Source organism: Xenopus tropicalis, chromosome 9, assembly GCF_000004195.4.
Source record: "Xenopus tropicalis strain Nigerian chromosome 9, UCB_Xtro_10.0, whole genome shotgun sequence".
In the NCBI taxonomy this organism is placed as follows: Eukaryota; Metazoa; Chordata; class Amphibia; order Anura; family Pipidae; genus Xenopus; species Xenopus tropicalis.
In genome coordinates this window covers 66,042,491-66,064,980 of record NC_030685.2, presented here as the reverse complement: position 1 = coordinate 66,064,980, position 22,490 = coordinate 66,042,491, and the positions used below count along the sequence as shown (strand labels likewise).

The 22,490-nt window shown below is 38.4% G+C and overlaps 1 protein-coding gene across 2 annotated transcripts in view; it reads left to right on the top strand.

Moving 5' to 3' along the window:
- The window catches only part of pde11a (phosphodiesterase 11A), a 255,900-nt gene that overhangs the window by 155,461 nt on the left and 77,949 nt on the right, over nucleotides 1-22,490 (top strand). For both annotated transcript variants that reach the window (XM_002934600.4, XM_031892908.1), the window contains exons 5-10: nucleotides 2,351-2,415; nucleotides 8,446-8,578; nucleotides 15,170-15,245; nucleotides 16,590-16,657; nucleotides 17,828-17,920; nucleotides 20,235-20,285. In XM_002934600.4, the coding sequence (XP_002934646.1) occupies nucleotides 2,351-2,415; nucleotides 8,446-8,578; nucleotides 15,170-15,245; nucleotides 16,590-16,657; nucleotides 17,828-17,920; nucleotides 20,235-20,285 (486 nt within the window). The remainder of the gene's footprint in view (nucleotides 1-2,350; nucleotides 2,416-8,445; nucleotides 8,579-15,169; nucleotides 15,246-16,589; nucleotides 16,658-17,827; nucleotides 17,921-20,234; nucleotides 20,286-22,490) is intronic.

Genomic DNA, 22,490 nt, shown 5'->3' with positions numbered 1-22,490 from the left:
AATAAATAGGGTTGAATAGAGTTGGAATATGTATCTTCAACGGAATAGAACTTCTACCTCAAACTGAATAAATTCCAAGTTTATTAAAAATGTGAAACTAAGGAAGGGGTTCCAAAAAAAGCAGGATTCTTGTTTCTTATGCCCTCAAACCTATTTCGCCCTTGCTTGCCAAAGGGGTCTGGACTTGGACCCCAAGCTAATCCCTTCCTAAATTGTGTGAGAATCTTTAGTCCTATATTTGGTACAAGTATCTTAGAAAGTCCCTCCAAAAGAGTCAAATCTTTCCTATTTCCCCCTGAAAACAGTGGTGGATAAAACATAAAGGAATAAAAAAAAACGTATAGTCCATCTATCTGGAAATGGAGTGTTGAGTTCCATTTAGTCTCCATTTTACTTCTCAACCTTGGTTTGATATGGCACCAGAGAAACCAGAAAAAAGATTTTGAAAAGAAACTAGATATGAAGCAAAGTGGGGCTTTGAAAATGTTCTCTACTCATCCATTTTTTATCACTTTACTTCTCCTACCCTACCAGCAGTGACGGGTAGGAAAGGAGAGCTAGAATGCTTCCTACAAGAAGCATTAGAAACATCTCTTTTCACACATGATATTGAATGATATGGTGCTAATAGCCACATTCGGCTTGCTAAGATTTAGCAGAAAAAAAGATTGCTTTCACAAAAATGTCACACCAATTTTCATGAATAGCATGAACAGCTATTTGAATCTTTTGTGTTAATGCAAGCCAAAACAGCCTCACTTACCACAACCGAAATAGAATGCAAAAAAAGGTCTTTGATGCAAAAAAACTCAGGGATTTTGTGAGGTACCCAAAGTTTTTCAGGTTTAGTAACCTATAGTAACCAGTTAGCAGTTCTCAAAATCTCTCCCCACCAAGGAGCCAAAACTTATCTCCCTATTACATCCCCACATACTTTATACTAATATTGCGTTGGGCACCTACAGCAGTGGTTACCAAACTGTGGGATTGGCTGCCACAAAGGGGGCCCGAAGCACTCACAGGAAGGCCCGGACTAAAGGACAGCTACAGTGATATTTCAGGAAAATGCCTATTTGCTTTCCTATATAGAACTGAAAGCCCAACTTGTAGGTCAAAAGGGTCTGATATGAGATGAAACCCTATTTCTAGATATATTCTTGGAACCTTGGCAAAATCACCAATCCACCAATATTTTCCTATATCTGCAACACTGTTATAAGTGAGACCCTGACCAAAAGATGAAGATGAACTGAAGAACAACCACTGGTCAAGAGGAAACTCACAAATACACTGAATCAAACCTAAGATCATAGCACTGCAAAGCAGTTTGCCAAACATTGTGCCTCTATGGTGCCCCTAAATACATTTGTTTGTATTATGCAGTTGTTTAATTGGCAAATACATGAGACACAATGTAAATCAGTATTTTTTTATTAACAGATATGGAGTGGGAAATTTATCCTAATGCATTTTATATTATTTGTTTGCTTTTCATTCAATATTAAATGCTTTTTTCCCATTTTGTATGCCTTATACTATTGTAGGATCATCCCAAATTTGCCAAAATTTAACCAATAAACAATACGTTAGCTATTTTATATTTTTTGAGCGGTTCCAACTTATTTGCTCATTTTTGGAAAAAACTGGTCTATCTATTATCCAAGGGTGAGAATGGACTTTTGTATGTATTCACTATACATCCAAATCATTGTAATCTGAATTTTTGCTTTCATGTTAGTGTACATGGATATTTGTGTGTCTATATATACTGTACTTTTGCGTGTCAGTGACACTGCACATGCTCAGTTTGCTCTAGGGGTCATCACAAATCATTATGCAGAAAATGAGGTTTGTTTGTAATGGAAGCTGATGCAGAATGCTTTGGTAGCTGACCTGTCATGTAATAAGCATGTGAATAAATTACAAATTAGCCTCATATCTGACTTTTATATTATAAATGTACTGTATGTTGTGAACTGGCCCCTAAGCTCAGTCAACTGACAGAAACCCAGATGAACTAAGTTTGCATCTTTAGAGGCACGGATCTTCACTGCTAAAGGACTGTGTTCTCCTTAGGCTGGTACAGAAGCCCAAAATGTAATGTAATGTGATTCTTTGTTAAGTTTTGTTAAGCATTAGTTCTCCTTTAAGCTATCCTTATAGTATAAGCCTACTAAAAGAACCTACTGTGCCCATTAGACTTACATTTTGTAGTTCTTGTAAATATTTTAGAACCACTTCATCTAAAGTGTCTACGTGTGTTGAAAGTGTCTATGTAAATGTGTTACACTTCTAGGCATAAGATGAACGTTTTCAGAAAGCCTTTAATTATTTTATTTTCTGATGGCAGGTTGTCAAGTTCACAAAATCATTTGAACTACTTTCTCCAAAATGCAGTGCGGATACAGAGAACAGGTATGTTTTTACAATTTAGACATAGTATATGATAGCATCTACACCCATTTGGTGTTTAAAATATAGGGGTTGTACAATAGGTGCAATGTAAATTGATTTCCTTTATGTCTGAAATACCAGAAATACTCTAGTATAATCTGCTGAAAAATTCACCCTCGGCTTATACTGGAGTCGGGTGCCATGGGTCAATCCAGACCCCCTGCTAGCGATTCCCTGGTACCTGTGGCAGTGGCACCTGGGGCGGAAGTGACGCTTCCCTGCAGTTATTCCCGGCCTCGTCTTTCACGGTACTAGTGATAGATATATATCTATATATATAACGGTTCCCATTATATTAGATATGTATAGATCATAATTAAAGTTAATCATAATTCATTGAAGTTAAACACACATCATGTGTGTTCAAAAGGAGAAGTAAAGTAATTTTGGCATTTTACTGCTAATAGGTTTGCCACATTTGTGCCACCTAGAACGCTATATTTATTCTGCAGAAAGCTTTACCATACCCTAGAAGCTTTTTCTGATTGCAGCTGCCATTTTAGCTTGGTGTTCATAGCTTCCTGCTAGCAGCTTAGCCTTTATAGCTCAGATTACACATTCCTAAGGGAGGGGGGAGTGAGTTTATGAATTCTTATGGGAGCAGGAGAGGGGAGAGAGGAAAGAACTGCACAGACTCTGGCCCCAGGAATGAAGGATTTTTCTGAGAGAGGAAGTCAGATTCCCTAACAACATGTTTACAAAAAAAGAGACGAGAAATCCTTTGTTTCTTTTGATAGTGCAGCATTTCTGTGAGTGCCTATGGCTGTATTTACATAGACCTTTCTGATAAAGCTTACTTAGTTTATACCTTTCCTTCTCCTTTAATACTTTTACAGTGGCAAGACCTTTAAGTGAATATATGATGTATATTTCAGCATTTTTCTATTAAATAACAGGTTCTGATTGATTGTACCACACATATAATATTTACCCATGGCATTAAAGTGAAACATGGCTGCAAAAGTAAAAAATTGGACATAATCAAACCATGCCTTTTCTACAAATAGTCATTTATCATTAAAAAAAAAAAGCAGGATGAAAAACAGCTAGAATTCAAGCTGTGCTCAAGCTCCCACAACAAAATAATGATTCAGTAACAAAATGTAAGGCATTTAACTAATGATGTTAACCATAAGGAAGGAGAATGTGTTTTTGGTTTTGCATATATGCCCAGCCAAAGCAGCTCTGTGTCGGAGCAAGTCTGTTCCAGTGCAGTATGGCACACTGCTACTGATATCTAGAGATGCTACAGTACATGGCATTTCCATAATGCCTTTAAGTGGGGCTTGGATGACTACTTAGACCAAGGCTGAGGCAAAAGTCCTAGGGTAGACATGATCAATAAATAATATAAGCAATGCATGCAATCCAATAATACATTTGATTCATAACAGTTGATACAATTCCAAAACAATAATTAAAACCAAACAAATATGTGCCTGGGAAGGAGACTGCAAAAGGGAAAAACTGATTAAAGTCATTTCCATATAACTGGAATCAGGAGACTGAGTGGATATCGCAAATGTACTCAAGGTGGTATAATCTCCTCGAATGCCACCAATCATCTCTTTTCACCATAAAATCACATCTTAGTGGGTTAAGGCCCAGTAGATCGATTACTGGGTCCACAGATATTGGGGTTTTGCTGCCTGTGATGACATAGATTTATGGTGTTTGTACAGGCTGTTAGAAAATTAGGGTGTTATCCCTATTATGGAGTGTCCCACTTCTGACCTCTTACCTGTTCGATTGACATCCCTCATGACCTTACACTAGGGGGCAGATTTACCAAAGCACGAATTTGAATCCCGAATGGCAAAAATTCGGATTGGAAACAAAAATTTTGCTGTCTTTTCGTCGCCGTCGCAACTTTATAGGGTTTTTTTGCGACTTTTACGTCACTGTCTCGGCTTTATCGGATTTTTCGCGACTATTTCGTCGCCGTCGCAATTTTTCCGTATTGAACGATTGTAAACGGCGGAAAAACCAATCCGATTTTTTTGCGACGGTGACGAAAACGTAGCGGAAAATATACAAAAAAAGACGCTACAGTGGCGAAAAAGACACGGAAAATACGAAAAAGTTGTGACGGCGACGGAAAAGTCGCAAAAATACCGATCATTGTGAAAAGAACGCATTCGGACGCCTTTGGACCGTTCGTGGATTAGTAAATGTGCCCCTAGGGGTATATTTATCATGCTGTGTAAAAAAAGTGAAGTAAAACATTACCAGTGATGTTGCTCATAGCAGCCAATCAGATGTTTTTCTTTGGTTGTCTAACTATTGAAATCTAATTGCTGATTGGTTGCCTTGGGCAACATCACTGGTAATGCTTTACTCCACTTTTTACACAGCATGATAAATATACCCCATATGTCCCTAGGATATAAGCCCAACCTTGGCTCACTTATAGTAGGGGGATAATAACATAACATTATATATGTATTAGACTAATGTAAAAAGAATGAAGAAATGAAGCTATAGTTATTATGCTATAAATACATTTTGAAGATTTTGAAAACTGCATACAAATTTATCATTACAAGTCATTTCCATTTCCTACTTACAAATAATGGCGACTGATAGCCTCGCTGTGTCCTTGTCCTTGCATGCAGGCCATTTTCTATTATACAAATCTGTTGGAAATCAGACAGTCGCTGCCTTATCACCTGTTTCTTATTCATGATGTGTTCAGACAAAGTTGCCTTCCATGCAGATAACTCCCAACTGATGCCGATAAGGATACTGAAAATGGAACGACGGCGTTGATACGGGATTAAATGTTCTGTCCTTTTGCTTCAAGGTGGCAGAGGGAACACACAGCAGGGACCTCTGTTAAATTCTATGTATTATGCCTATTTCTGGATAACAGGTCCCATACCTGTACCTTTAATTAAAATGATCTTATACCTGATTGGAGAAATTTGCAGGACCACAACTGCTCTTGGGGTCATAAATAACCCCTACTGTCTTTCAAATACGAGTGTACTTATGACAAATATACTAAATATATTATAGGGTCACGTTTGCACAGCCTCACATTTCATATATAATATAAATTAGTGTGTGTGTGCTGGGAAATATGTTGAGTTTTGATGTATTCTAATGTAAAATGAATGTTTTTGCACAGAATTCATATATTAACCAGTACTGCTTTATATCAAAAAGCTGCATTTATTTTAAACTTTCCTATAATTTAATGAGTACAATCACCTGAGCGCATTTGCATAAGCAATTTACACCAGCTGTTTAGCGCTAACCATGTTATTAATAGTGATCAACGTGAAAACCAAAGAAAGCCGTTTGAGTGAGAGGCAACCGATAATTACGCTTACTAAAACCGGCAAAGCTCAATGAGGGATCAACTCACTAACTACAATTTCCAAATAGGCTGTAAAGAGACTGTCCACAACATAGAATAATGATGCGAGGACTGGGAATACATTCTCTCTCTTTAACTAGCTTTTCCCGTTATTGTAAGGGAGCTGTTTTTAAATATTAAAAATGTACATTACACATTAACTGATATGGGATCTGTTATCCGGAAACCCATTATCCACAAAGCTCTGAATTACAGGAAGGCCATCTTCTATAGACTCTATTTTAATCAAATGAAATTTTTTTTAAAAATTCTCTGTAATGAAAAAACAGCAGCTTGTACTTGAACCCAACTAAGATATAATTAATCCTTATTGGAGGCAAAACAACCCTATTGGGTTTTATTAATGTTTAATGATTTTTTAGCAGACTAAGGGGCACATTTACTAACCCACGAATCCGAATCCAAATTGGAAAAATTCCGATTGGAAAACAAACATTTTGCGACTTTTTCGTATTTTTTGCGATTTTTTCGGCGCCTTTACGACTTTTCGGAAATTGTCGCAACTTTTTCGTTACCAATACGATTTGCGCGAAAAAAACGCAAGTTTTTTGTAGCCATTATGATGCGCTCGTATCTTGTCGCGACTTTTTCGTATGGAGATCCAAATTATGGAAAGGCCGTTATCCAGAAAATCCCAGGTCCCAAGCATTCTGGATAACAGGTCCCATACCTGTACTTATTTTAAAATGCATTTATGCCAGTCTATTATATGGGGATGAGAAAAAGAATGTGCACATATAGGCAGTCAACTTGTTTTAAATTCAATCAAATCCCAACAGATGATTCCTACTTTCAACCCCAAAGGTACAGCAGTTCATTATAGTGAAACTCACTGCACCCATGATTCACAATTAATTCGTATTGTGTGGCTGTATAAAAGCCAAAGCCATATGCATAAGATAAGATTATTAATCATCTTTGACGTAGGGGCGTTTTATAGGCGTTCACTGCAAATTTGCTGTGGTTTCTCTATCAGTGCTTGCTCAGCTCAGGTGCTGGACACAGAGCGGAGACCTACTAACTTAATTACATTGTTATGGGTGATCTCTAGGGATGACCTTGGAGGCATGGATCTCCACTGCTATAGGACTTCACTACCTTTGAGCCGGTGCAATAAATTCTGGTGCATCAATCTGGGCTAATCATTTTTTAATGATAAAAGAAAGCAACGGCTGTGCATTATTTATTTCCCACTAAACTTGTTTGTGTCAAGAGAAACCAACACACATTTCCATTTGAGTCTTAAAAGTAATTATAATTCACGGATTAATTATTGACTAACTCTGAAGTGTAGCAATGCCTTATATCTGTGAAAGCTGATACAGACACAGATAAACTAGCTAGTGAAAAATTGAAAATATGAGTTTATACACGCTGCACACTTATAAATACAGGTATAGGACCCGTTACCCAGAATGCTCGGGACCAAGGGTATCCTGGATAAGGGGTCTTTCCGTAATTTGGATCTCCATACCTTAATTCTACTAAAAAATCAATTAAACATTATTTAAACCCAATAGGAGTATTTTGCATCCAATGAGGATTATTTATATCTTAGTTGGGATCAATTACAAGGTACTGTTCTATTATTATAGAGAAAAAAGAAATCAGTTTTAAAATTCTGAATTATTTGATTATAATGGAGTCTACGGGAGAAGGGCTTTCTGTAATTCCGGGTTTCCGGATAAGGGATCCCATACCTGTATTATATAATATACTAATGTAGGAACCATGTGCACATTTAGCACAAAAGCTTGGTTCCTACATATATATAGTATATATATATATATATATATATATATATACAGGTATCGGGCCCCTTATTCGGAAACCCGTTATCCAGAAAGCTCCGAATTACAGAAAGCCCGTCTCCCATAGACTCCATTTTAATCAAATAATTCAGAATTTTAAAACTGATTTTCTTTTTCTCTGTAGTAATAAAACAGTACCTTGTAATTGATCCCAACTAAGATATAATTAATCCTTATTGGATGCAAAACAATTCTATTGGGGTTAATTAATGTGTTATTGATTTTTTAGCAGACTAAAGCTGGCCATACACGTGGCGATCTCACGATGTTTCGTACGACCGTCGGTCGCACGAAACATCGTCAGATCCGCCACACACCATTCAGGGCTGAATCGGCAGGTAAGGAGGTAGAAACAATAGGATTTCTACCTCCTTCTGCCGATTCAGCTCTGAAGGGAGAATTTTGGTCAGGCGCCTTCTATGGCGCCCGATCAAAATTTTCTAACTTGGCCGATCGGCGAGCCGACCGATTTCAGCAGCTTCCTGCGATATCGGTCGGCTCGCTGACATGCCATACACGCACCGATTATCGTACGAAACGAGGTTTCGTACGATAATATCGGTGCGTGTATGGCCACCTTTAAGGTATGGAGATCCAAATTACGGAAAGACCCCTTATCTGGAATACCATTGAACCCAAGCATTCTGGATAACGGGCCCTATACCTGTATATATATATATATATATATATATATATATGCAGCTTTCATTTCTACTACTGGTTTTGTAGTTTTATTTTAGCAAATTTTACCTTATGGCATTTTCACTTTTGTTTTTGTCTGTTCAATTATTGTCACAGTTTCAAGGACAGTGTGGAGAAATCATCTTATTCCGACTGGTTAGTAAATAACAGCATAGCTGAGCTAGTTGCCTCAACGGGTCTTCCAGTGAACATCAGCGATGCATATCAGGACCCTCGCTTCGATGTTGAAGTAGGTAACCACGTTTATAAGAGTAATGTGAGCTTTGTTAGAATTCTTTTTCAGTGTTATGTAGCAAAATAATTGAAATTGGACATGCCACCATTGCCCCTGTTTAGGCCGGACAGTCTATATTCCCAGGCCATGAAAGGGACTGGACTTTCACAAAAGTTGAGCGCAGTTTAGTTGACACATCAGTTATTTCTGTTTTGAACTTGTTACTTTGGAGTAGAAGTATTGGTTTTATTGCAGATGTTTGAAATTAGCTCTGCCGCGTTCAGTCATCATTTACCTAAATCAAGCCCTGCCTGATCTGTTGGGTTCATTATATTATACATATTAGTGACTGGTCTCCAAATTCCCTGCATAATGAAATTACAGGCATTTTATATAAAAAATATCTTGCTTTTATGAAATGATGCAAGTTTTTGAAAAATGCATATGTAAAAAGTTAACATAACGGGTAAACACATTTAGTAGGACATATCTAATGTGCCAAAAGACTAGTTGCACCTGCTTTGGTTTGGCAAAAAGGGAGCCCGATACTTTACATGTGCCTTGCGTAGGTAGCAAGTCCAGGCTTTGCCTTGAATTTTGCACCTTTTGCTTCTTCATTTTGTGCCTATTAAGTCAAGCAAAACAAGTTTAGGAATGCCCACCTTGCCCCCATTGCAGGTCCACCTTACTCCCCCTAGTGCTCATGCACTTTTTCCCTGGGTCTTTGTAATTGACTCCTATGGTTCTCAAAACCCAGATAATGCCATATGAGAGCACACAAGTGATTTGTTTAGATAAACATCTTTGTAGAAGAGGGGTACCCTCTTTTAGGGCAAAATACATCAGTCTGTGTATCCCCAGACAGTGCTTAATGGTATTAGGTTGCATATATTAACCATGCACTGGGAACCATTTTTTTCCCAAAAGACTGTAGTTAATTGTCCTAAATATAACAGGGCATTAGAACATAAAATGTGCTGCTTTTTAAAATTTCAATTTATATCAGTAACTGGTGAGGCATTCTCCATAATACAAGATCAGCTATAATTTCATAATGAGTGTACTTTTGAGTAACCCCTTTCCACTTCCATTTTTCCTTTGAGCGACTGTAGCATTTAGGTAGAATGACCCATGTGACCTTTTATGTTGATCGTGCCCACTTGACAACCTATAATCTAGCTTCTGCCCTCCGCATGGCGATGACTTTTGCAGAGAAAAGTCAGAAGGATGGAATTAAGTTTAAATCCTCTCACCCTTAAATCCCTCTGAGATGATCTTTCTCATTGCTCGATACTGTGCTTCATTACCACGTCATCTCTCTATGCTTAACAGCTCTTGCCCTACTATTAGAAGACTTATCTGCTATTCCAGTCTGTAAGACTTGTATACAGATGGGTTCAAAGTTGTTGAGCCTTGTGGTGCAGTGGGAGTAATCATTTAACTTTTCCAAGAAACAACCATGACAGATGGAGATAATGTTAATATCCACATAATCACATACTTTCTTGTGCCCAGCTTAGAGAATGGCTAAATGAGAGAAATTAAATCAAAATCTGTTCTCTCTCCACTCATAGCAAACCTTTCTGAGGCTTCATGGTAAATTCCTTATAGGCTTAATGCATGTCCGCAAGTGCAGTTGCATTCCTGGGCTTTGTTCCCAAAGTCAGTTGGACATTAAACCACTTTCATTAAAGGTACTTAAATCCAAATGCGTGCCTTGCACTTCTGGTTAGTCAGCGTTGCTTAGTCCTTCCTGGCTTTCCGTTCTGAATTGAGCACTGCTACACCTATTGACCAAGGAGAAGCCTGGAGCCACCGCCACCTCCTACTCAGGCAATACCTCCTCAGCACCCAGCTTCAACCACCACAGTTCAGTTGTGCTGCAAAAATAGAGCACACATATTACTTGCACAAAGGAAATCACACCTCGCATATATTTGAATATATATTCAAATATATTTGACGCAAATGCGTCCAATATGTAATGCAGGGCCAGGCCAAGTTAGATGGGAGCCCCAGGCAACCCTTGGTTATCCCTGCCCCCTCCTGTACACAAGTGTGCGCATACATGAGTGTGCTGAGGAGTGGGAGGTGGGGCATCCGGAGAAGGCAGGGAATCATTGAAACTGCCTGAATTTGAGATCCTCCAGGGCCTGAAATAGCGGAGTGCAGGCAGAGGAGGTACATGCCCAGCACCCCCTAACTGTTGTGCGCTAGATACGTGCCTGTTCTGCCTACCCAGAGTTCCTGCCCTAATGTGATGAAGTGCATGAGCATTTGCATTAATTTTGGCGAATAGGACACAGTTATGCTATTTATGCCTATATTGCACCTTTGCAATATACTGATGAACCCATAGCTGTGGGAAAGGGCATTTATCAGTGCCTTACATTTGTATACCTAACTTGCTTATCCTTTTTGGCATTCTTTGCGTAACCAATTCTCAAGGTCCATCTAGAGGTAGTTTGCCAATTCACTGAACATGATGTGTTTATTTGCCCATACAGCCTACATGGCCATGTGAATGTGATGTTTTGCCACAAAGTCTTGGAATCTATTATAGGTTTGTGGACAATACTCGCTATGCATAAAGGGTTTATGTAGAGTCATTTAAGTGGCATTAAGTTCACTATGCGAATGAGCTAAACAGCATAATAAATTTCTATTCTGTATTTGTATATACTACCGTATATAACAGTACAAATAGGGTTTTGCTTTGTATATATTGTTGAGTTTTGCCCATTAATTCCTAAAAAGTTTGAAATAAATGGGAAAATACTTATAGGTGGGCAACGAAATATGAAAAGCAATAGAATGGAGGAAGATATGGTTATGAGGAATCCGATCTACAAATAAGGGCCCTGTTTCTCAAAAGTACTAGGGACAGTAGCTATTTCAAATCTCCCATGTGATCCCACACTGTTATTTATTCAGAGTTTGTTAACTGTAATTATAATTCGTGGTGGTGCTTTAACTGGCAGTTACTACCACTATATTCTTCCCTAAAGGTCCCCATACAGGGGCCGATTAATCAGCCCATGTATGGGCACTACCGACGGGCCTTCCCGACCGACATCTGGCCTGAAATCGGCCAGATATCGATCGGGCAGGTTAAAAAATCTAGTCGGATCAGGGACCGCATCGGCTCGTTGGTGCGGTCCCCGAACTGGCTGCCCCATTGCCAATATAATTTGGGGCCAAACGATCGAATTAGCCTACACGTTCCCCAATATCGCCCATCCATAGGTGGGGATATCGCGTAAAGATCCACTCGCTTGGCGATCTCGCTAAGCTACTGTAAGTTTGTTGTCACTAAATGATGGTTTACAGCAAACCACTTTTTTGTGGTTTTTAAGATAATTAATTAAACCAACCCTTTAAGGGCCACAACATAGCGGTTACATATTTGCATTCCTAGGAAGATTGTGCTATGCAGATTGTCTAGCCAACCTCAGCTTTTGTTATGGGTAACAATTATGCCTGGTGGTGCTTTATATGTGATCAAACACTCAATCGACAGATTATTATATAATGCATCAGTTGATCATATATAAAGGCTTATTTGTGCCTGATTACAACTTAGAAATGTTCTGACAGGAATACATGAACACTTTCTAGAGGTTTATCATAACAAACAGATATTATATTTTTGTTTATGGGAAGCAAAGAAAGCACAAGATAGCCTAACCTGATTAGACTATAGTTAGCCATAAAAGGGTCGTTAATGGGGCCCTCAAATGGGCCTGTCCTGCAGATATCTGGCCGAAAATTGGGCAGATGTCAATCAGACAGTTTTAAAAATCCCATCAGGGGAAGGAGTGCATTGGCTTGTTGATGCCATCCTTGCCATGACTGCCTGCATCAATGTGATCTGATATCGCTCACCTTAAGCATATTGGGAATATTGGGAAAAGATTGGCTCATTTGGCAGCCTCACCAAACAAGCGGATCTTTTAATGTATGGCCAACTGATGATTGTGAATCACTTTATCTGTTTAGGCAACCAAGTGTTTTGTGTTGTCTTAGCAATAGGACCACACTTTTGTGTTTGCAAATGGGGGGATCAGTATATTGGATGGAACAGGATGTACACCATGAATTGTGACTATGCAGAAGTGCAGTGGTTCTTATGCCAGCTAGTAGGCTGGGTTCCAAAGTCCTATTAATGAGTTCTTGTCATTATGAGACTCACTTGCCATTGTGTTGAATGCCCTTGCAACTTTGAAATCTATTAAGCAAGCAGGTGCACCCTTAATTTCACTTAACCAAGACACCCAAAAAGCATCCTAAAACGTTTATAAAACAAGTGTCAGTTAACATGCTTCATTGAAAGTCTTCTTTAAAGCTTCACTTTCAGTTAATAGATTAGTCCCATAAATTACATTGCAGTGTCTGAAAGATCTTTGTATAACTTAATGATCAGAATAATAATTTTCAGAAAATCAGTTTATTATATTTGCTGGTTTAATGCAGAGAAATATGCATAGGAGTTGGGTTATTTTTGAGAAGTAGATTTGGAGAAACCAAATGAAATAATATCAGTGATACATGTAGAACACCCAAGGATAATGTCAAATTGGCAGACAGCAGAGCACTTTTGCAAATGGCATGTATCCTGTGTTAAAAGACAAGTTGTGTCCCAGTAACCTCTTTAATTGTAAAGGAGTTAAATCTGCTGTCTTATCCCTGTATCACACACAGCTCACATCTTTGGCAAGAAGTCACTGCGCATAACTTGAAACAGAGTAATGTGTGATTCATAGATTGTAAAGGGCAATAATTATTTTGGGGATCTCTGTCTGAAAAATGTACAGTGTTTTGCTGAATTGTGTATAGATGTCTGATATGTAAAATCAAATTAAACCATCTACAGAGCTAGTGTGAACCCACTTTTATCATAAAACATAGTACTCTATATTCTTTTATTTTCTTTAGTGTTCCATATTTTCTTGTAATCATGCAGTAGTAATAACAACAGGAATATCAAAGAACAGCATTAGAGCTTGAGGCTTCTTTGAGGCAGATGTATTGCCCCATATCCCCTAGTATTTGTTATAGGATCTGATATCCAGAATGCTTGAAAGCTGGACATTTCCAGAATATAGAGCACTATCCTGTAAGGCTAACTTAAAGGAGAAGGAAAGATTAGCCACAATGGTGCAAGCTAGCATGCTATACTTATTCTGTAGAAAGCTTTTCCATACCTGAATAAACAGCCCTAGAAACTCCCTCTGCTTGTGTTTGATAGCAGCTGCCATTTTAGCTTGGTCTCAGTAACTTTCATGCTGCAGCTCTAGCTACTGGTAGCTCAGATTACACAGCACAGTTAGGAGGGGGAGGACAGAGGAAGGGAGGGGGAGAGAGGAGTAAGCTGTGCAGACTCATGCCATGCCCTGAAGGATTTTTCTGACAGAAGAAAGTCTGATACCAAAGAACATGTACACAAAATAAGAAAAGAAATCCTTTTGATCGAGGACTCACAGACCTTTCAGATAAAGCTTAATTAGTTTTTACCTTTCCTTCTCCTTTAAGACTAAGGTTTAATTACACATTTACTGTTTTTGATAGGAAGGTTTCAGTACCACTTTCTATTTTATTCTGCAGAATTGAGTTTGGTAACTATGCTGAGAAGTAACTATGCTGACATAGCTTTATGATGTCTCCATAGTAGGGCTACAAAAAAGAGTTTTCAAAGACAGGAACACATCCATTTCCCCATTTGAATAAACACATGGATTGCTAGATCATACAAACTGTTAGCTTTTATCATTAATATTATCATTCTTAAAGTACAGGTATAGGATCCCTTATCCAGAAACCAAATTATCCAGAATAACTGGAAGTATTTCCTTTTCTCTGTGATAATGAAACAGTACCTTGTACTTGATTATTATTATTATTATTATTATTATTTATATAGCACCATCAATTTACACAGTGAATCCAAATAAGATATAATTAATCCTTATTGGTGACAAAATAATCCCATTGGGTTTAAATATCGTTCAAATGATTTTTAAGTAGACTTTAGGAATGGAGATCCAAAATCCAGATAGACCCCTTATCTGGAAAACCCCAGGCCCCAGGCCCCAAGAGGTCCCATACCTGTACCATACCTGCAGTGCAATTAGATAATTTTAAGATGAGTATAATAAACTTGGGAACATTTTGGTTTATAATTCCTCAAACCTCAAGAACACCACACAAAAATGCCCAAAAAAAGTCAGCAGACAAAAGGGAAACTCTAGCATTACATTACCCACTACTCAGTGTAGGATGAATTGAAAGAACCACCAAGCTGGGGGGAAGTGTGCTCGACCCAATACAATTAGGCAGATCAGCTCCTGTGCACCCTTTCTCTGCCGAGGTACTCACACTGCAGTGAAACAATAATATACTTTATTTTCATAATGAATTACTTGGTGATCACAAGTGTTTCCATGTTTTTGTACAACCCTATTTTTAACCAAGGTAAGTGCAAACCTAAGTATAACAAATGAGATTTAGTCTTTTTTCCTAAAATATATCAAGCTCGACTTTTACTTTTTTTATCAAGCAATAATGACTGTGCTCTAATGTATATTTCTTTCCCCCACTGTTTCTTAGGCTGATCAGTTTTCTGGGTTCCACATCAGGTCAGTTTTATGTGTCCCTATATGGAATAGTAGCCATCAAATAATAGGTAGGTGAATTTCCAAATATTTACAATTTTTCTGTAAAAAATTACAAAATTGCTTAACATGTATAGTGAATGGTTTGTCTAAAGGAAAATCAGATTGAAGATAAATGCTGTCAACTTGGCTTATTGGGGATACCACTTTCCACCAGCTTGCACACCAGACGGGGCGGGGGGAGCAGTGCCATCATGGGGGCGGGGAAATTGATGCCAGGGGCGGAACCATGAAGTCAGGGGGACGGGACTATGATGTGGCTTTTGGCTGATCACCACATCCATCAGGGGGAGTCCTCTCTGGATTTCCTTATTTTGAAAACCAGGCTGTCTTAGTCAAAGCCAGACAGGTGGCAACCCTGTGGCTTAAGGTGGCCATACACGCACCGATATTATCGTACGAAACCTCGTTTCGTACGATAATCGGTGCGTGTATGGTATGTCAGCGAGCCGACCGATATCGCAGGAAGCTGCTGATATCGGTCGACTCGCCGATCGGCCAGGTTAGAAAATTTTGATCGGGCGCCATAGAAGGCGCCTGACCAAAATTCTCCCTTCAGAGCTGAATCGGCAGAAGGAGGTAGAAATCCTATTGTTTCTACCTCCTTACCTGCCGATTCAGCCCTGAATGGTGTGTGGCGGATCTGACGATGTTTCGTGCGACCGACGGTCGTACGAAACATCGTGAGATCGCCACGTGTATGGCCAGCTTTATGTATGGTGTCTGTTGATTGGCCTGCCCCAATGATATCTGATTTGCATTCATCGCCATACTTTTGCTTAAAATGATGAATAGATTCTGTGATAGCCAATGAGGCTTAAAGCAGTTTATCCAGTACATATTTCTTTATTTGTTTTAGAGGTATGGACCTGTTATCCAGAATGCTTGGGACCTAGGGTCTTCCAGATAAGGGGTCTTTCCCTTATTTGGCTCCCCATACGTAAAGTCTGCTAAAAAAATATTTAAACATTAAATAAACCCAATAGGATTGATTTGCCTGCAATAAGCATTCATGATATCTTAAATGGGATCAAGTACAATGTTTTATTATTATTACAGAAAAAAAAGGAAATCAATTTTAAAAAATGTAATTATTTGATTAAAATGGAGTCTATGGGAGATGGTCATCCCGTCATTTGGAGCTTTCTCGATAATGGATTTCCGGATAATGGATCCCATACAATTTTTTTTGTCTAAGAATATCAATGTCTAATGGTAAAAGTTATTTCTAAAGCAAATGTCCCCATTATGAAAATTAATATGCATTTTTAGTAAAGCTATGAAATGTTCCTTGTCCTTGAATAATTCTGCACCGGGTTGTGACAATAATGCCTTTATATTTTTTTATCCACAAGGTGTAGCACAAGTTTTGAACAGAATAGATGGGAAGCCTTTTGATGATGCAGATCAAAGATTATTTGAAGTAAGTTATATTGTCTAGGGTCTGGCAAATGGTATGTTTGGCTATTTTTGTTTGTTGTGTTTGTGTGGGTTAATATATATATATATAAAGTTGTTAGGGGCAAAGTAACATGACATGAAAAGTAATCAGAATTACCAACAAGATGAAAGTGATGTGCTTAATGCAAGAGTAAGCTGGGTCTTCTACTGAGAGTTCTACTGGGTCTTCTACTGTAAGCAAACATCTTATTGGTTGTTATTGGTTACTGCTCCTGGGCAAACTTAGTGCCTTTTATTACATATGGGGATTATGTCCTAACAAAGACATTTTAGAACCCCTTTAGATGGAGCAAGATGTAATTCATTGGGATTGAAGTAAAATATGTTAGTTGAGGTTAAAGGAGAATGCAAGTAAAAATTTAAAAAGCATACTGCCCAATAGTCCTCCTATTGTTTAGTAAAAACGCCACACTTTTGGCTCACCTAATCAAATATTTACTCAGTCACACTTACTTCACATTTTCTAGACCAGGCAGCCATCTCTTAAAAGGTATTCTCCCTTCCTTTCCCTCCTTGCTTCATACTGCACGTGTTTCATTCCCTCCCCCCCTCCCCTCTGGCAGATCCACTTCTGATTGGCTGGTGGGCATGTGTAGCTCAGAACAGCAGACAGGATCAAGTTACACACATGCTCAGATAATAGGAAGGCTGCCGCTGGCACCTACAGGAAGCGGAGAGAGATTTCAGTGATGTCACTGTAGGCTTCACACTGCTGTAGGCTGCCAGCACCACATCTCAGAGAAGCAAGCAGGGATCTGGGAATTTAGATATGCTGTAAGTACTTAAAAAGAATGCCTTTAGACTAATTTATATTAACCTTTCCTTGTCCTTTAAAGATGATTTTAATTCTGGCAGAGTAATGGTCACAGTTATACAGTGACTGACAATAAAATGGTCCAGTGCTGGCAGTTCTGCTTCATTTTGAAAGGATACTAATATAGTGGAATTATTGCCACATGTAATAGCAGTTTGTCTAAAATAGCTGCTTTATTGTGTCATACCCCATGTTGCTTCACCAATCAAAGGTGAGATTCAAGTGAGAAGATGCAGCCTACAGTGTGCATTATCTTTCACAGCATCTGAAATAAAACAGCCTATTATATAGTAACAATATTCTTGTTTCCTTCCTTAGGCTTTTGTTATCTTTTGTGGCCTTGGTATTAACAACACAATAATGTATGATCAAGTAAAGAAGTCGTGGGCAAAGCAATCGGTGGCCCTAGACGTGAGTAAATATAATATGTATCTCAGGTAATAATCATGCTTGCCCACTTTGGAAATAAATGGTTTTAAAAACAAAGTGCAGTAACATGTCTTCATGGCATCAGAACAATGTACTATTAGTGCTACTTTCTGTATTGGGGTTGGAAACAGTCAAGGGACTGTAAGAAAAGCATAATAGAAGTAGAAGATGTATCCCATCTAGGCCTTCAGCAACTAAATGATGCCTTATGGAGGATATCAGAGTATCTAGTTAGAGTAATATGGCTGCTTCATACATGGAAATATGAATGTTCAGGTTTAGACAAAACCAGCTTAAGAGGTGGTTACCCAAATCATACATCTTGCAAGAATCACAGTTTCAGCTCTTTGAAACCTCGAGAGCTTAGCATTTAAACAACTTGTTGTTATTGTGTCGGAACAGATGGAATTTGAGAAGAAAACGGAAGTTTTGGAGAGGCCGTATCCAGAAAAGCCAACTAAAATGAAATTGGCAGTCTGCGACCTTCATTATTTTTTTTTCTGGAAACAACCCGCTTGGGAACGGTTGAACTTGAAGTGCTTATACTTTTTTTTTACTCAGCTTACCATTTCTTTATGGATGGTACTCCAATGCTCTGTATTTGTATTTAAGGAGACAAGTTTTTTCTCTCATTAAGATTCTTTAGGCCTTTGTATATTGTCCCCAAATTACCTTAAACCTCCATTCCAATAAAATGAAGCCCATCATTTACAAAGAAAATTAAATGTTTAGAATCTTGCTAATCAGTAATAAAATTCAACTTTTTTTTTCAAGTGAAAGATATAATCTACCAAAATGATATTTGAACATTATTTCATATATACATTTTGTATATTGCATTATGTCAAGAACACACAATCATTCTTATGAGTCACACAAATTCTCATATGCAGCTGTAACTAAGGCATAGTATAACTAATAATATTCAGCCCTGTAGGCCATATACTGCTATAAGCAGAGATCCAATTTGTTTCTTCCTAGCCAGTTTATTTCTTCCATCTCATAACCTCCAATGAAAGGAAGCAATATCTATAACTGAAAAAGACTTATATAGTACATAAGATATATTTTCTTCTTTGTTATGTATATTGTTTTCATATTCTGGCATAAAGGGTCATATCTATCTATCGATCGATCTATCTATCTATCTATCTATCTATCTATCTATCTATCTTATTTATCATCTATCTATTTTTATCATCTATCTATTATTTATCATCTATCTATCTATATTATTTATCATCTATCTATCTATTATTTATCATCTATCTACCTATTTATATTGCAAAGGTGAACCACACTCACATTATTTTCATATGCTGGCATGAGGGGCTGTATATCTATCTATCTATCTATCTATCTATCTATCTATTATTTATCATCTATCTATTTATCATCTAATTACTCATTTATATTGGAAAGGTGATCCGCATTCACAGGCCTCTTAAGATTTCAAATGTGCATTGATTTGTCAGACTAACGTTTCGGCTGGTTCCTGGGCCTGAGGCCGAGAAATCTGTTACAAATCACGTGATCCAAAGTGTCTTAAGTTTTCCAGACTCTAAAGGACGAACAGAACGAATGGGGTTATGAGAAACCAGAAGTTCTTCCAAATAATCAGGGCATTGATTATTTAGAGATTAAAAAGCAGGATGTCCTATTTTGAAGAGAACCCTACATTCAACTGGTCTTCATTATTTCTTTTTTTTTTTTTATAGTATTTTAATTAATTGCCTTCTTCTTCTGGCTCTTTCCAGCTTTCATATGGGGGCCACTGACCCGAGCAGCCCAAAAACTATTGCTCTGTGAGGCTACAGTTTAATTTTTATTTTTACTTTTATAACTTATGTTTCAGTTCAGTTCCTCTGCTATTCATATATCAGTCTCTCGTTTAAATCGCTTCCTGGTTGCTAAGGTAGTTTGGACCCTAGCAACCGGATAGCTGCTGAAACTCCAAACTGGAAAGATGGTCACCAAAGACTTAAATCATTAATAAAGTAAAAATAATAAAAAATACCAACTGCAAAATACTACTGGCTGATTGTATCTGACACATTGGATTTTGCTAAAGGTAAACAGTTGCCCAGGGCTCACACACAGAGCAATGATAAGCCATTTGGATCAGGCAATTTTAGGAAGGCCTTTGTATAAACAGGGGAGAGCCCTACAACAGGATTATCACTATACAGCCATCTCCTCATATTTCTGTTAGATGTATTGGATATATATTGGATATATTAGGACCACTAGAAACTATTTAAAAAATAACTTTTTGTTTTGTTTCACCTACTTTTAGGTTCTGTCTTATCATGCAACGTGTTCAAAAGCCGAAGTTGATAAATTTAAGGTAAGAAAAACCAGTGTGAACTAAAGAGAGACAGTTGTGAGTATATACTGACTTTCCCTGATATGCATCAGTAACTATAGTTGTATAATAAACTCTTGAGTAGAATTTTCTTTGTTAAAAAAAAAATTTCAACATCAAAACATTGCACAATAACAAGTTTGGTTTCAACAAGGGAGGTGTTAGGATCACTCTGTGGTGCTCACTGAATAGTACCCTGGACAGTGCAGTTTTCTGCTAACAGAAGCACTGGCCGGGGGTAACAGGGATGGTTGCCACCTTTTATAGTGGGGAAGCTCAGGCAGGGGGCTGAGCAGATGATGTCGTGGATGGGTGAAACACATCAGGGGGCAGGGCTGGTGATGTTTTAGGATGTCAGGGGACAAGGTTATGATGTATTGATCAATGATTGGCCGGTCCAAAGTCCTGTCCAGATTTGGAAATCTGGACGTGCAGTGTCCACAACCCTTCTGTAACTGGACAAGTGGCAACGCTAGTAGAACCACTGGGTGCCTAACATTTGGCATCCCCCACTTATTGAGACTTTCCTTCCTCTTTAATATAAGCAAAATGTAAGTAAATATTTCACTCATATCCAGTCTCTGGGAAGAATAATATAATGAAAATTTACAGTATAATCCAAAGTCTGTGTTATCCAGTTTTGGCCCTTACACTAAACCAATTCCACCTTTAGGCCCAATATGACACTGTTAAATGGATTATATATTTTTCTGGCCTGTTTAGTCCTAGAGTCAGTTATTACTCGTGACCAGTCCTTGAGAAAAACAATGGGATATTTACACAGCGCATATATGGTAGTAGTAATAATAATAGGGCTAGTGCGCTCCTTGTCAGTCAGTATTCAGTAACAAGTCCCGTGTTACAAGGAACAAGCATGGCCACACTCTATAACAATAGGAAACAATCACCTGTACTTATTTCCAAGAGCACCCAGCGAGTAATATTATCAGTAACAGTACTCAATGCACACTCAGAGGCACTTGGAACTGAGATAACTACAAGCTTTATTGAGATTGCCTTTTTATTCACTAGGTTCTTTACTTTCCTATGCAAAGCAATAGCCTGGAGTAATCCTGTGCTTGTGCTTGTTTTATACATAATCTTTTTGATTGGAATACATGCAGGCCTTCACAAACAGTCCCACAAAACAGCAAAGGCAGTGGTTTATTCACAATGACATTGCTAATGTTCTACGACCGTGACAGTTTCACATCAAAGGGGTAAATGTATTTTTAATTCTTCTAAATGTAATTTTCATGCTGGTGTAATTTTTTTCTTTCTTAAAAAAAAAAACCAAGTAAAAAACCTCTCAGTCTGTTCCGTAGCTTGTGGCCTGTAGCTATGAAGCATTTCATCTGCAGCTTTATTGTGCTTTTTCTGTTCTGAAGCTGCTGCTCCTTTGTTGCGAGCACATTTTTAACCCGTCTGAAATTGTATCTAGTTATCAGAATGCTTTGAGCGTATCTGCGGGCATCCTCACTTCCATCACTGCATCAGAAAATGTCATGCCTTTAAGTAAAAAAAGAATGATACTGTAGTCGTGCAGCTTAATGTGCTTCCCCACTATGCTCAATAGGAGAGTATAAAGGAACACAAGTAGCTGAAGAAAACAAAATTTATTTGCCTAGACTTTGAAATGTTAGTTGGAAAAAAGCCACAGTATTTTGCCGGCCTAGCCAGTAGAATACCCGCCAAGGCTGGGGTCAGTATTACAAATTTATCAGCAATGTACTTGCCATTGAATTTGTAATGCCTACAGTAGTTTATCTACCCCAAGCCCCCTCGGGTCTGCCCCAAAACCCCTCTCTTTACTCCTCCAAACCCTGTTTACTCACCTAATCTGAAGTGCGGCAATCCTTTACTGGCACAGCTGTCCCCCAAACCTCACAACTCCACCCCAAAATGTAACAACTCCGCCCCAAAACATCACAACTCCACTCCCATCATCATTGGTTGTTAAGACCTGAGGAAAAAGGGAGGGAGCAGGCCGATGTTTTGTAGTTGCCTGTACGGGTCTGGTTGGGCAGGCCCGTGCCTGACCCGAATCTGCAAACCCGCTATATACCCACTCTGTCCTTGCTACCCTACCTCCATCTTTAACCCGACTCCAGGTATCCCTGAAACTGGACATAACATCACTTTGGGGGTCAGGGGGAAAAATATTTTTTGACTCAGGGAGGTGGGGGG